The following is a 13,724-nucleotide window of genomic DNA, read 5'->3' as shown; positions in this document are numbered from 1 at the left end:
GCCATCGGAGGGAAAATTTAGATTGTTTTATCTGCGAAGAGCCCGTTAGTGTTTGGCGAAACGTAACTTGCGGTATTGGATGGGTACATCTTGCCATCGGAGGGAAAATTTGTTTGGGCTGCAATGTACTCATTGGTGTTCGATAGGTAAATGTCGTTTTTTTTTTTTTTTTTTTTTTTGGTTAATCGGCCTATTTTAATCGGGTAAGCTTCGCTGGTGGTCGGATGGAAAGTCCAAGATTGCTTAAGTGGGAAAGCATCTGGCAGGATTTTAATACTTGCGATGTCAAACGAGAAAGCTTTGCTGATAGTTGAATGGAGAAGGCAAAGGTTGGTTCAACCGGGAACCCTCTTGCAGGGCCTGGCAGGGAGTTCGATACTAAAGATGATTTATTTGTCTACGAGGGTAGACGCTGTGAGGCTTACTTGAATAATTGTTTAGCAAATCCAATGAGCTGCTTCCGATAATGAGTCAGAAAAAATCTTGGTGCAGTCATAGTATCCGAAATTAAGCTTGCAAAAATAAATTGGATTTCCTGTGCCAGTGTACCCCAAATAGGTGCCATGTATCGGTGATGTGGTCATTGTCAGCACGTGAGATCGATGGTACATATCGACGATGTAATCGTGCATGGGTGGAGTAAGAGAAAGATTCTTTATACTGTCTGAGCTTACTATTTACCATTTTGACCATGCAGGTGCACGAAAAGAGCCTATGGAATCACCAATAATCAAAAAATATACTTTCGGACGTACTGATACGCTGGTATTAAGTATAAATACTATATTTAAATACTGCTAGTTTTTTTTTTTTTTTTTAAACCTACGGGCTCACATCATCCTTTGAGAGCACGGGCGAGCGGGAAATGCAGTGCTGAGATGGGATAACGGAGCGGTTTGATAGCCGATTTAAGGTAGGCCACCTAATGATTATTATAAAAAAAAAACGTTGGTTGGAAAATGGGCCTAATATCGTCTTGGCTATTGTCGATACATGATGCTATCACCGCAACCTCGGATGCATGGCATGCCTTTAGGCGGAGGTGATGTGTGGTATTTTTTTTTTTTTTATATATTTAGGTGTAGGAAAGGCTCCTGCGGGAGCACACGCTGCTACGGCAGTGGGGAGAACGGGAAAGGCTCCTGCGGGAGCAGACACTGCTACGGCAGTGTGGAGGTATAGGAAAGGCTCCTGCGGGAGCAGACACTGCGCGGCAGTGAGGAGGTGTAGGAAGGCTCCTGCGGGAGCAGACACTGCGCGGCAGTGAGGAGGTATAGGAAAGGCTCCTGCGGGAGCAGACACTGCGCGGCAGTGAGGAGGTGTAGGAAGGCTCCTGCGGGAGCAGACACTGCGGGGCAATGAGGAGGTGTAGGAAGGCTCCTGCGGGAGCAGACACTGCGCGGCAGTGAGGAGGTATAGGAAAGGCTCCCGCGGGAGCAGACACTGCTGTGGCAGTGGGGAGAACGGGAAAGGCTCCTGCGGGAGCAGATACTGTTGCGGCAGTGGGGAGATACAGGAAGGCTCCTGCGGGAGCAGACACTGCAGCGGCAGTGGGGAGATACAGGAAGGCTCCTGCGGGAGCAGACACTGCAGCGGCAGTGGGGAGATAAAGGAAAGGCTCCTGCGGGAGCAGACACTGCAGTGGCGGTGGGGAGGTACAGGAAAGGCTCCTGCGGGAGCAGACACCGCTGCGGCAGTGAGGAGGTACATAAAAGGCTACTTGCTTCGGCTGCTGTAGATGTTGGCTGTGGGAAGAGTAAAAAGTGTTAGTAATATTTGATGGGGCAAGCTAAAAATGGATGGGTAGCCTACTGTGTTACCAGCTTAGCAATTTGTTGCCTGATTTGACAATTCCTCAGGCCTTGTCCACCTTATTATGTTCCTGTTGGAAAAGCATCTTTCCTCTCATTTGGCCTCCGGGCTCTTTAGACGGACTCCCGAGCGGATACGTTTGGAACGCTGTTTTCACGTTGTATTATGGACTGTGGAAACAGAGGCCTTTGGAAACGATTGAGCATGTTTTTTAGTCTTGTAAGGCGTTGTACCGAAAGACATGATTATAGCAGTAACGTTAACCCCTTACCAGACACCCCCCATTTTTGGCATGGAGGCAGAAATTATATACCCAAAATAAAGATGTTTCTGTTCATGATTCTTTCTGACTAGATCCATGATCAACATTTGTCCACGAGCTAACACTTTGACGTTTACCGTTCAGGAATAGGAATAGTTTTCCTGACATGATGGAAAATTAATCACTGGAATTATGTTTTAGCGAAATATTGGTCAAATATAAAAGCCAAAGTCTTTGGACTTCAATTGATGCGCGGTTTATCCAGATCAAGTAAGAGAGTGATGTTTAACGTGCTGTGAAAATGAAACGTAGACTGGGGCCGTTGGCGATGCTTGCAGCAAATGGGTTAACAGCAGTTATGTGCTATTCGCTTCCAAGTGGTTTCTAAAGAGATTTACTTACCGGTTTTTTCGGATTACGGTCCTTAAAAGGCGATGGTAATTTTACTCACGCTTGCTTTCCTGCATCTAAACGCGAGGGCAGATGCGTTTTAGATTAATTTTGAGTGATCACGCCAGTGAATGGTAAAATAGGTCCCTAAATGATTTGGTCCTACCAGAAGACTTGCATGGAAATTAAAATTTTAAATTAAATTAAGCATTTAGCAGGCACTTTTATCCAGAGACTTTTTTTTTTTTTTTTTTTTTTTAGAACTTATGTCTGTATCATTTCGGCGAGGTTTAAACGTGCGCGGTAAGGCGAATGTAACAATAATAATAATAATAATAATAATAATAATAATAATAATAATAATAATGCATTTTATTTGTAGAAACAAACGCCAAAAGCAATACAACAATTCATTAAAGACAGACAGTCTTGGATAAATGTGACTTAATCAACTTTTTAAAATCGCCCAACATAGGTGCATATCTGACGTGTAGAAGAAGTACATTCCATAGCTTAGGGGCTTTATATGAAAAGGCTCTTTCCTCCATGGTCTTTAGCTCAAATTATGGCTGGTGAAGTGAAAGAGAGAGCGAAGAGAGCGTGATGGAATATAAGGACTGATGAGTTCACAAAGATACTCAGGTGCAGTCCCATGAAGTGCCTAGTATGTTAAGATAGAAATTTTAAAATCAATTCTCACGTTTACGGGAAGCCCGTGTAATTGTGAAAGAACCGGTGTAATGTGTTCGCGAGGAGAAGTACAAGCGTGCGGCAGAATACTGAAGCTTGCTCAACGATTTAGCTGGAAGGCCTGAGAACGAGGCATTACAATAATCTAACCTAATGCCTTTGGCTTCGTGGTTAAAAAGTGGCATCATCATCCGACGGAACGGTGTATCTGTAGTCCAAATCTATGCGGGATCAACACCCCGGATCAGCGGGTGGCGGTAATGCACCTTTACGTTGGTTTGCCAAAACCGCCATAAAACGCTACTAGAAGAAGACGGAACTACGTCAAGACGTAGTTTAACAAAACTTTAGCCGCAAAACTGCTTTTAGATGCAACACTTTGAATGCAAACTGCCGTAAAGATCCAATGAAGAAAAAGAAGAACCTGTTTTTTTAGCGTCTTCGCCTGGAAATGTATTAGTCTGCGCCGCTAGAGGAAGCGGCCTCAAACTGCCACTCGGCCGGAACGCCGTGGTGAAAGGCTGAGCCGTGGTTGGATTCTTTCTGCTGCAATCCAGCGCTCGACGAGAGCTCGGTCTCGGGCGGCACGATCGTGTATCGAGCAAGACGAGCTCGGAGTTGCACGGTCTATTGGCCACGATGTGTGGCTTGGCGAGGATAGCAGCTGTCGCGATGACGCTTAATGCTGCTCAACGGCCGTGTTTGGCTGGGTAGAAATGATCTCGGGTCCGGCAAAAGCAGCAGGTCTAATAAACCTCCTTTTTAGCGCTCTTCGTTGGTACGAAAATTGGGTCTGTGATAAGGTGACTGACGAAGCGAACCAGCATGCTGATAAACCGTCAATGGATAGAGGTAAGTCAGCGATATTTATACTGTGGGATTGATTACTTGATTGTGGTCCACCTGTGATGATTAGGCTAAGTATCTGACGCGCTCCTCCCGAATCTTCATTGATAATTACATTTAAAGAAAGTCTTCTAAGCAGGTTAAAAAATATATAATGGATTTTCCCTTACAAATTCAGTTTAGCAAGCTACATATTCCAAATAAATTAACCAGCTAAGAACCACTTTACAACTGTAAAACATGTCTTACTTGTCAAGTTAAGACATAACATTAGCAAAAAAAAATTTTTCCAGAGGCTAATTTCATGGAGTCATGTTTTTGATCTGGCAGTGTTTGATGTGTTGAATATGCATGTGGAATGTGTGCGCATGTGTGTAACTTACACTGATATTGAGGATGATCATGCCCACCCGGCTGTTTTCTGGCAGTGTGATGTGATATGCAGACTGGGAGAAGGCTGGACTGTTGTCATCCACATCCAGCACTTTGATGGAGAGTGTGATGGTGGTCCTGCGAGGGTCTTTGGCCCCATCCGAAGCCTGCACGACCAAATCATACTGAGCCCTTTCCTCACGGTCCAGAGGCACAGCTGTGAAGATGCTGCCATCAGTGCTGATCCTGAAGAGATCTCTGTGACTGACCAGTTGGTAACGGACTTGCCCATTAACGCCTAGGTCCAGATCAGTGGCCTGGATGAGAACACACATGCATTTACAAATATATCTTAAAGAAACCGTACCTACATAGACAAAACAATATGGATATTTGACAATTTCCCTCGTATGTGCTTGCCGGACATATTAAACGACTTGAATTTTCCAAAATGTTCCCAGTTATTTCTGTTAGTAAAAATTATGAAGTTACAAAGTTAAATTAGTAAAAAAAAAAGCAATAGCAATAAACAATAAAAGCTTAACAACAGTTTGACAGATTAATAGTTGCTATATTGTATTGTTTGCTATGGGAAATGCATGTTGAAACCCATTTAAAAAATAGTTTGAAAGGGATAATAAATGTACTACTAATAATAATAATAAAATCTGCAAAAATGTTCATTGTTACTACAAGATATCTTAGATAACTAATGTAAAGTTTTTTTTTTTTTTTTTTTTAATTTACATAAACTGAATCTTACTTGAAATTGTTATCAAAATCCCCATGGCATTCCCATTGCAATTTTAAAATTCCCCCATTTTTTTTAAGTTCTTCCATGACTGTAGGATCCCTGCCCCCCTCACAGAGATAAACAACCTGCCCATATGGCTGTGAAAACATAACCTTAGTTTATCATTTTAACACGCCACCACACAGAGTCACCAAACCACACACACCCCTAGAGACACCTGCTTCATCAGCAGGGTGATGAGACAATCAACAAATACACCAGCGAGATTTGTGACTCCCTGCAGTGGTGCAGACAGGTGCATGGTGTTGTTCTTTGACATTCTCATGGCAATTATCCCCACTCAGCTCACAGACACCAATAAAAAGCCATAGTAAATCATAACTGTACAGGAATAGTTCACCCAGTAATGAAAATTGCCATTGTTTATTCATCCTCATGTCATTCCAAAACCATATGGTAAGCTTTTATGCTTCAAAAATGATGCAAAGGCACTATAAAAATTAAATAAATAAATAAAAAATTATAAACGTAGTCCATGGCTCTTTTTTTGTTATTTTGGATAGTTATTTTTGTTAGTTCTCATTCACTTTCATTGTATGGAAAAGAGCAGCCTGGATTTTGCTCAAAGTCTCTTCTTTTCTGATTAATGGAAGAAAGAAAGTCTAACGGAACAAACTGGGAATAAAAAATGGACCATCAATAAAGTGTCTCTTCCCCTCTGTGGCCTCTCAAGTTTCTCAATTTAGACAGGCCTTAAATAACAGATTTAATGGCATCAAGCAAATTCCCCCAACTGTATTATCTGCTTCTTATCCGTTCAACACTTGTGCATGAAAGCACCTCATTGACACTCAGGCAAAGTGCTTTTGATTCTGATAAGCCCTGAAACAAAGCATTCCAAGACTGGCTGCTATAAATTGTACAGACGTAGATGGAGCAAACCCTGTCTTTCGCCAAAGGGTCGGGACTAAACTCTTTTACTACTGCCAAAGCTGAAACCCAATGACAGTCTCAACCATTTGACATGTCTTTGAAGAGCCACATTTTCCAAGTTTAAAGGAATAGAATCCAAAAAAATCAAGCTTGACGATATGTATTACTGAAGGGATAAAAGCTTGCTTCAAATGTTCCTTTCATTCCTGTGAGTTACAGTGATGTCTTCTATAATTTGAGGTGTTTCATATATAATTAAGAGATAAATGCTTAAAGAAAATGTCAGAGACAAAGACAGTTAAGAGAAAGTTTTAGCATGCAGTAATTGAAGCGGCGGTGACAGTGTGCTTTCTAAAGCCCACCAAGCTTGTCAAAAGTAACTGTGAAAGTGAAAAGTTCAAGATGTGGCCTGTTCTTCAGTAAGAAAAAATGAAACCAGTCCAAGATAACACTAAATAAGACACATATTATGGCAATTGAAAAGCTCACAGCATAACATCTACAGTGGTTGCCACTTTCAACAACAATGAACAATGTGATTGTTAAGAACACGATTGTTTTTGTTTTCCATATTAAAAATACATTCTCCAATCCCAGTTTAATATACAGACAACTATAAGGAAACCATGTATCTGTTGGTTTCACATACTGTATAGCATTCCATTTACCAATGCCCAGAAGATAGTGTATAATGAAGATGATGTGCAATGCACAAAGCATATGTTTATGCTTGAGTGTACAAAAGCTTTCAGTTTTTGTTTTCATTTTTTTTTTTTATCAATATAAGAACTCTGAGTAACTGATGCATTTTCTTTGCATGAAAGTAAATGTCTATCATTAACTGTGTGCATCTCCATTACATTTGCATGAAATTATACAATCTGAATCTCTGCGAAAACAGTATTTTCACAAGCTAACATTAAACATCGATTGTCATTCTGTTGCACTTTTTGAAGTTTTTGTAGTTATCTAGTTGAAATAACTTGATTGCCCAGCATCATTTTGGGCAATGCGTTTCAAAAAACAGCTGGTGTTAAAAGTGCTTTAATAAACAAGTGAATGAATGTACAGTATGCATGAATGAATGCATGGATAAATAAATTTAATAAAAAGACATTATTTTTTACATTTATTAAATGTTTTAAAATTATTTTTAATTAATAAATGTTCCTTTATTTCATAAAAAATATATATAAAATACAATATTTAAGTAGTATTATATAATATTATAAATTGTATATCTTTATTTATAATTTTTAAAAGTTAAATAAAAGTTTTATTTCCTCAAAAAATTAAAATTAAAATAATAATAATCATCATCATCAGCAGACATCATTGAAGCCCAGTAGAACTTAACAGAAACCCAGTACCTTTATTTATGGGCTGTTAGCTATATTGTCTTTAAGGTCAAGAAATTGTTTTCCTTCATTTGCTGCACTAAATGAATATCATTATTTTGGTTATTTAGAAACACTTAGGTTAACTGCCCTCTGAAAAAAAGGATGAAAAAAAATAAATACAAATGGTAGGAAACCAGACATAAAATAAAGATAGTATGACAGAGATGGCAGAACTTCCTGTGCGTTCTTTATCACATGCTAAGGTAAGCAAAAGCTGGTAATGAAAGCATTCATCTTCTCAGTAATCAATCGAAAATTAATTAAACTTGAACATAGGGCACAGCAGAAAAACCACGCGATGCTAGCTCATGTTTCCGTGTGTGTTGTGATATTTGTCTTGTAAAAACACAGTAGGAGGTGATAAAGAATGCAATTTTTAAATTAACGTTGCTATTTTTGTGGAGTAGCATGCTGAAATGTGCTTTATTAAATATCTCACCTGTTTCAGAGACGGCCCTAGACTGTTAAAAAATAAATAAGAAACAACCTGACAACATGCCACTATTGTTTAGCCAATCAGAGCACTATTGTTTAGCCAATCACATGCACTGACAACCAGATGAAACCAGTGAAGTAAACCAACCTGGTTGTGGGCCTCTCTAGCCAAGTATCAGAAAGTTAGCGATTTTGTTTAAGACATTTCAATCCAAATGCATCCAAAATCAGGCACCATGAAATGGGGAACACTACAGCTTTGTCCTTAAAGATAACATGACATTAAAATCCCTTCTGAGATGTTAATCCACTTTTCTGGTCTTAATGCCAATGATTCCATAGTCTTTGTAATCTCTCGTCAAAAAGCAGTAACTTGCGGTATATTAAAACCAATTTCTTTCAACTGACATCATGGATACCTCTTACTTTTAGCCCCTTGCTATCAACCATTTGACTAAATTTTGCACAATCCAATCCAAGACTCAAGTTTACTTTTACATTTTTGGAAAAGTTTGCGTACAGATGACAACATTTTCAAAAGGATTCATTCAGACACTTATTGGCGATGTCCCTTTGTAAAGAAGAACTGTGCACCTGCATACCTATGGACTGTAGAACATATATAGAACATGCTATAGACGTGCATGACATCAGTGTTTTCACAAAATTGTTCTTGCAGTTTACACAGATATGATAATGGAATCGTCAAAAAGCTGCACCCATTTGCACCCAAGTTTGCATTTTCAGGCCCTGTTATCATGTATATGACCAGACAAAACACATACAAAGTTTTCAGCTTTAAGTTGAAATCAGTGTCATGTGAACACCCACTAAGTCCCTTTTTTTCTAGCTGAAAATACTGTTTTTCTTGGAAAAACTTCAGAAAACGCAAATAAGTGGGACGTGAAAGATGTTTCACATTGGCTTTATGAAGGATGATTGCATTTTTAGGCAAATAATGAAAAAAAAGACAAGTTTTCTAATTAGCAGTCATACTTCACAGTGAGTTGTAGCGCCTCTGATAACAACAGTAGCCCACTTATTTGTCTCACTTCTGCTCTGAGCTGAAATCATTATGAGGCGTGTTGACGGAATGCAGACAAGTACATCAAAGAGAAGGCCGGCAGAAAATTAAGGTGTCTGCTTCTGCCCACATCAAAATGATGAAAAACAAAAACAAGAATATGGACAGCATGTCAACTGACGAGTTCTCCAAACGCAGACAATGAGACGAGACTCTCTGGCCTGAACTTAACCGACTTCAAACACATTTAAATTTCCCATGCTGTTGTGTATTTGGAGTCATTTGAAATGAGCAATCCGGCCAGGTGTAATATCAGCAGCGATGCAGACTCTGCTGTGATAGCACTGATAGAGCTCTGTGGGCATTTCTCTAATGATATGGAAACCTCTGCTGCTCCACGTTAGCCGTAGGGGATGTTTAGCTAGCGTTAAGCTTTGGACCATGTCCAATGTGCCTCACTGGGAGATGTGTCAGGAGCTCCAAATGAATTCAGGACAAGTGAGGGTTTGTAAATGAAGCTTGTCGTACTGCGGCGCGCACACAAACATCACCTTGTCAAGAGGTGAACAATTAGCAAAAGTACTGGCGTTGTAAAGTGTAGGGATTTTGCTATACCACAGCATTAATATTTGTGCAAATGTCACTGAGCAGGACTTTTTCACATTAATTACAAGTGATAAACAGGGAGTAAAATATGGAGTGGGATGTGTCATTATTCTAGATGTGAAAGTGGGTTCAGAGTCTATGCTGAATGTGAAGGAAAAAAAAAAGATCTAGATTCTAGATGTATAATGTATTGAGTTATTTTGCAAGCTTCGTGCAAAAACTAACACCAGCAGTGTAGTCTAATTCACAAACAAATGGCTCTAATAAGCCGATTCTTCAATTTATAAAAATAACCTTGAAACATCTGAGTTGCTTTTAGTGAATAAAAAAAAAAAAAAATACTGGTAGTATATCTTTCTATTTATTTGATTATTTCTATCGTATGTGTAACATAAGTATGTCCTTCTTTAAGAAAGCATTTACTTCATTAGATTATCCAAAAATTTACTTTTCTGATTTCCAGCAAACTAAATTATGATCTATCTGTCTATCTATCTATCTATCTATGTGTGTGTGTGTGTGTGTGTGTGTGTGTGTGTGCATAGTATGATACAGCATCCCTAGAATGCAGGAATCAAAAGTTCTGGAAAATGATGCCTGCCCATCTCATGAGGTCTGACGTATATTTATCTGATGCGACGAAGACATGTTTAAGGAAATGCTCCGCTAATAAACAGTCTGCCAGCATTAGCCTGTGATTATTCTGATGACAAAGTGTGACTCTATTAATCTAGACCACTAATTACAACTCTTCGCAGCTTAACACAGCCCAACAAAGCTACTCATTACAGGACGTCCCCGAAGGTAACAAATTATTTAAATTACATTTCTTTTAATTGGAAAATCATAAACAGTGGAGCGGGCAGGGAATTTGGCGGGTATGCTGCGGGTCTATGCCAGCTGGGCGAGTGACGGGGAGAGAGTGAGATGAGGGCTCAAGAGGGCATAGAAAGACACTCCAGCTGCTGGCGTCACGCCCACGCCCCAGCCCCAGCAGGCACTGATTAACACCGGTCATATGAGACCACGGAGAGGATTGAAATCCTCAAATAGAACTGTATAAAAGAACAGTCATGCTATGTGAAAGTAACCATGATGGATTTAAGGGAGCAGGCCCACGATTTGAGATTTTGTAACTGTAACACAAATAGTTGTAGAAGTGAATTATGTAGGGTTAGGGGCTGTTTGAATCCCTAACCTTAAGTATGAACAATAGTATCAGTGGTTCTTTAAACAAATGGCTCTTCTAAGCCTATTCCTTTTAAATAATTAACCAGTATGATTTAAAACCACTCAAGATTTATTAGTGTGCGTTTATTTGTATATTTATCAATAAATGGACACTTCTGCTGTTAAACTAATGAAAATATTATGAATATTATTTTTTTTTTTTATTCTGATTTGAAGCTTGTGACATATAAACACACGCATCAACCTGATCACTTTATTTATCGTTCATGTAAACAACACATTCAGATTAGGGCTGGGACAACGCGTCAAAGTCATCGATGACGTCGACGCAAAAAATACGTCGACGCAAAATATGCGGATCGATTCATCATTTTTCTGCATTGATCTTTTTTTTGGGCGGCTGTCAAAGCCTTATTTGTTTGGTGAGTGATGTAGAATGACAGGGCGCGTACAAGAGAGAGCCCCGGCTGCGCGCGCACACTCACAGTCTTCAAACAACACGAGCGCTTCTTGCTCTCAATCATTTAAAGGCCATGTTGCAGGTTAACCACCACTTCCGATTAATGGGTACATAAATCACTCAAGATATGTATATCTTTTTTAAAATGTCAAAAAAATGGGCTTAAAGACCTATTTTTTAAGTTTTTGTTACAAACGTTTTTTTTACGCAACTCGGTGATGACGTCATGTTGGGGAGAGGTCGAGGAAATGTAGCCTCAGTCTGGTATGATGCCGAGTTCCGGGCAACCCGTAACTCGTGTTTTTCTAACCTTAAACCCGTGAAAGTGCACTGGAACGGCAATCAAACCCATGACTTCCCACCCGTGAACTCGTGTCTCGTACTAGATCGATGTACTCCGAGTTCAGAGGTCACACAGCACGTGAAACAACGATGACAGCCCCTACGAATACTACTGCCTACTGATGCAGTGTTTATGCAAGTGGTACACATTGAAAAAACGATTTTAGGTCAATGCAACGTTGCAATAAAATAAATAATCTAGTTACAATTCCTTGCGCTCAGAAAGTTTGGCGTAACTTGCCTGGAACGGTACAAAGTCGTTAGTAGTGATATGAAATAGTGATTACGAGCTCAAAAACCTGCCTGGAACGCAACATCAGAACTATAGCGACTGACTGGGATGAGGAAGAGATGGTAAGAGCCAACATGTATGATGGCCCGCAGCAGTGTATTTTCGATTGAGCCAGCCGTGAGAGGGCAAATGAGGAATTGCCAAGAACTGATGTCCGTCAGAGCCTGTAATGCATGGTCCGAGGAGAATGAGTGGAGTTGGTGAAGTGTCCTGGTGAGTTGCTATCATTTAGCATCGCAGCAATGAGCACTGGAGCTATTTTACGAGCAGCAGTGCACAATAACGACACATACACACACACACATACACATATACATACATACATATATATATATATATATATATATATATATATATATATATATATATATATATATATATATATATATATATGTATATATATATATATATATATATATATATATGTGTGTATATATATATATATATATATATATATATATATTACTGTCATTGAGTAGCACCGTGAAAAAAAAATCATTGTTTTCTTTATATCTAGTGGCAGTGATCATGACGTTAGTTCAGATAAGTATTGGTAACCTTTGTCATAGTGTCGTAGTACTGGTAAACTTTGTCTTTGTCATCTAGAAATAGGAGGCATCATGCTAGCTATATGGACGTTTCTAAGCGTTTATCTCTTCCTCCGGTGAAAATGTTGTTGCAAACATAGCCGTGTGTGTGTCGCTGTGTTTGGCAGGTGCTTGTGTGGGTGCTGTCCCATGGAAACTGCGCTGGAAAGCTTGTGCTGTAGGGAAGCGAGTCCTTTTGGGTTGCTGTTGGTCGATATCTCTCTATCTATCTGTCTGTCTATCTATCTATATATGTAGTCTATCTATCTATATATATCTATGTATTTATCTATTTATCTATAATCTGCGCTCTCTGAATACTCTCGTCTACTACTCCTCTCTCTAGTCACTCTCAATGCTCTCAAGCCAGCTTTGGTAAATTCTCTCCCCAACGTGACGTGATGCAATGCATTGTGGGGGAAAGGAGACCGCTGCAAGATAGTACCTACTACTTCGTATTATATTCCGTTTTGTGATACCCAACAATATAAAATACAATGGATAACAGTTTAAATGTGTATTACCAACAAGCAAATTGCACAAATTCGTAAAAAAGTGTACCTTGCAACACGGCCTTTAACACGATAGAAAAAGGGCGAAACACCAAAGTTTCACGCGCGCTCACGCGCTCATAGTCTTGAAACTACACGAGTGCTGTCTTGCTCTCTCTCTCTCTCTCTCTCTCTGTCTCTCTCCCTCGTGCATATTAACCAAAATTATTAGACACGATAGAAAAAGGGCGGAACGCCAAAGTTTCACGTGGAGCATTTCGGATATTTTTTCTTTTCTCCATGACAGGCTGCTGGCTCCCACTGTTAATTTTTTTTTTTTTTTTTTGGGAAAAGCACTCTCTGTATTAGCTTAAAGCCCTCAAGTTTACATTGGTTACTGTATTCTTTCAATTGCTCTTAACAAGTATTTTGGGTGACCTTTTTTATTGAATGCTTTTGGATTTTTTTTCAGTAAGCTAGGCCCTATGTGTTCAGTAAGCTTGTTTAAGTAAGCTATGTGTTTTCAAGGCTTCAAGGTTTTATTGAATGCTATCTCTATACAAGTGCAAAGTAATGCATTCTTTGTCAGTCTTTTATTTTGTAATTTTAAGAGAAATAAACATATATTGCAATGTTAAGGAATTCATGTTTTTTTTCATTCAGATATGTAAATAAACATGTATAAATTGTTAGTAGTCAATTAATGGGGAGATAATCAAAATTGTATCGGTCAGAAAAAAATAATCGTTAGATTAATCGATGCATCCAATAAATTATCGTTAGATTAATAGTTTAAAAAATAATCGTTTATCCCAGCCCTAATTCAGGTTCATCAAT

The 13,724-nt window shown here is 39.2% G+C and overlaps 1 protein-coding gene across 2 annotated transcripts in view; it reads right to left on the bottom strand.

The window, feature by feature from the left end:
• LOC127968991 (protocadherin-15) overlaps positions 1–13,724 on the bottom strand; it is a 237,780-nt gene that overhangs the window by 95,197 nt on the left and 128,859 nt on the right. For both annotated transcript variants that reach the window (XM_052570531.1, XM_052570532.1), the window contains exon 19: positions 4,384–4,689. In XM_052570531.1, coding sequence (XP_052426491.1) covers positions 4,384–4,689 — 306 coding nt within the window. The remainder of the gene's footprint in view (positions 1–4,383; positions 4,690–13,724) is intronic.

This window comes from Carassius gibelio, chromosome B12, assembly GCF_023724105.1.
Source record: "Carassius gibelio isolate Cgi1373 ecotype wild population from Czech Republic chromosome B12, carGib1.2-hapl.c, whole genome shotgun sequence".
Lineage (NCBI taxonomy): Eukaryota > Metazoa > Chordata > Actinopteri > Cypriniformes > Cyprinidae > Carassius > Carassius gibelio.
This window is presented reverse-complemented; position numbering and strand designations above follow the sequence as displayed.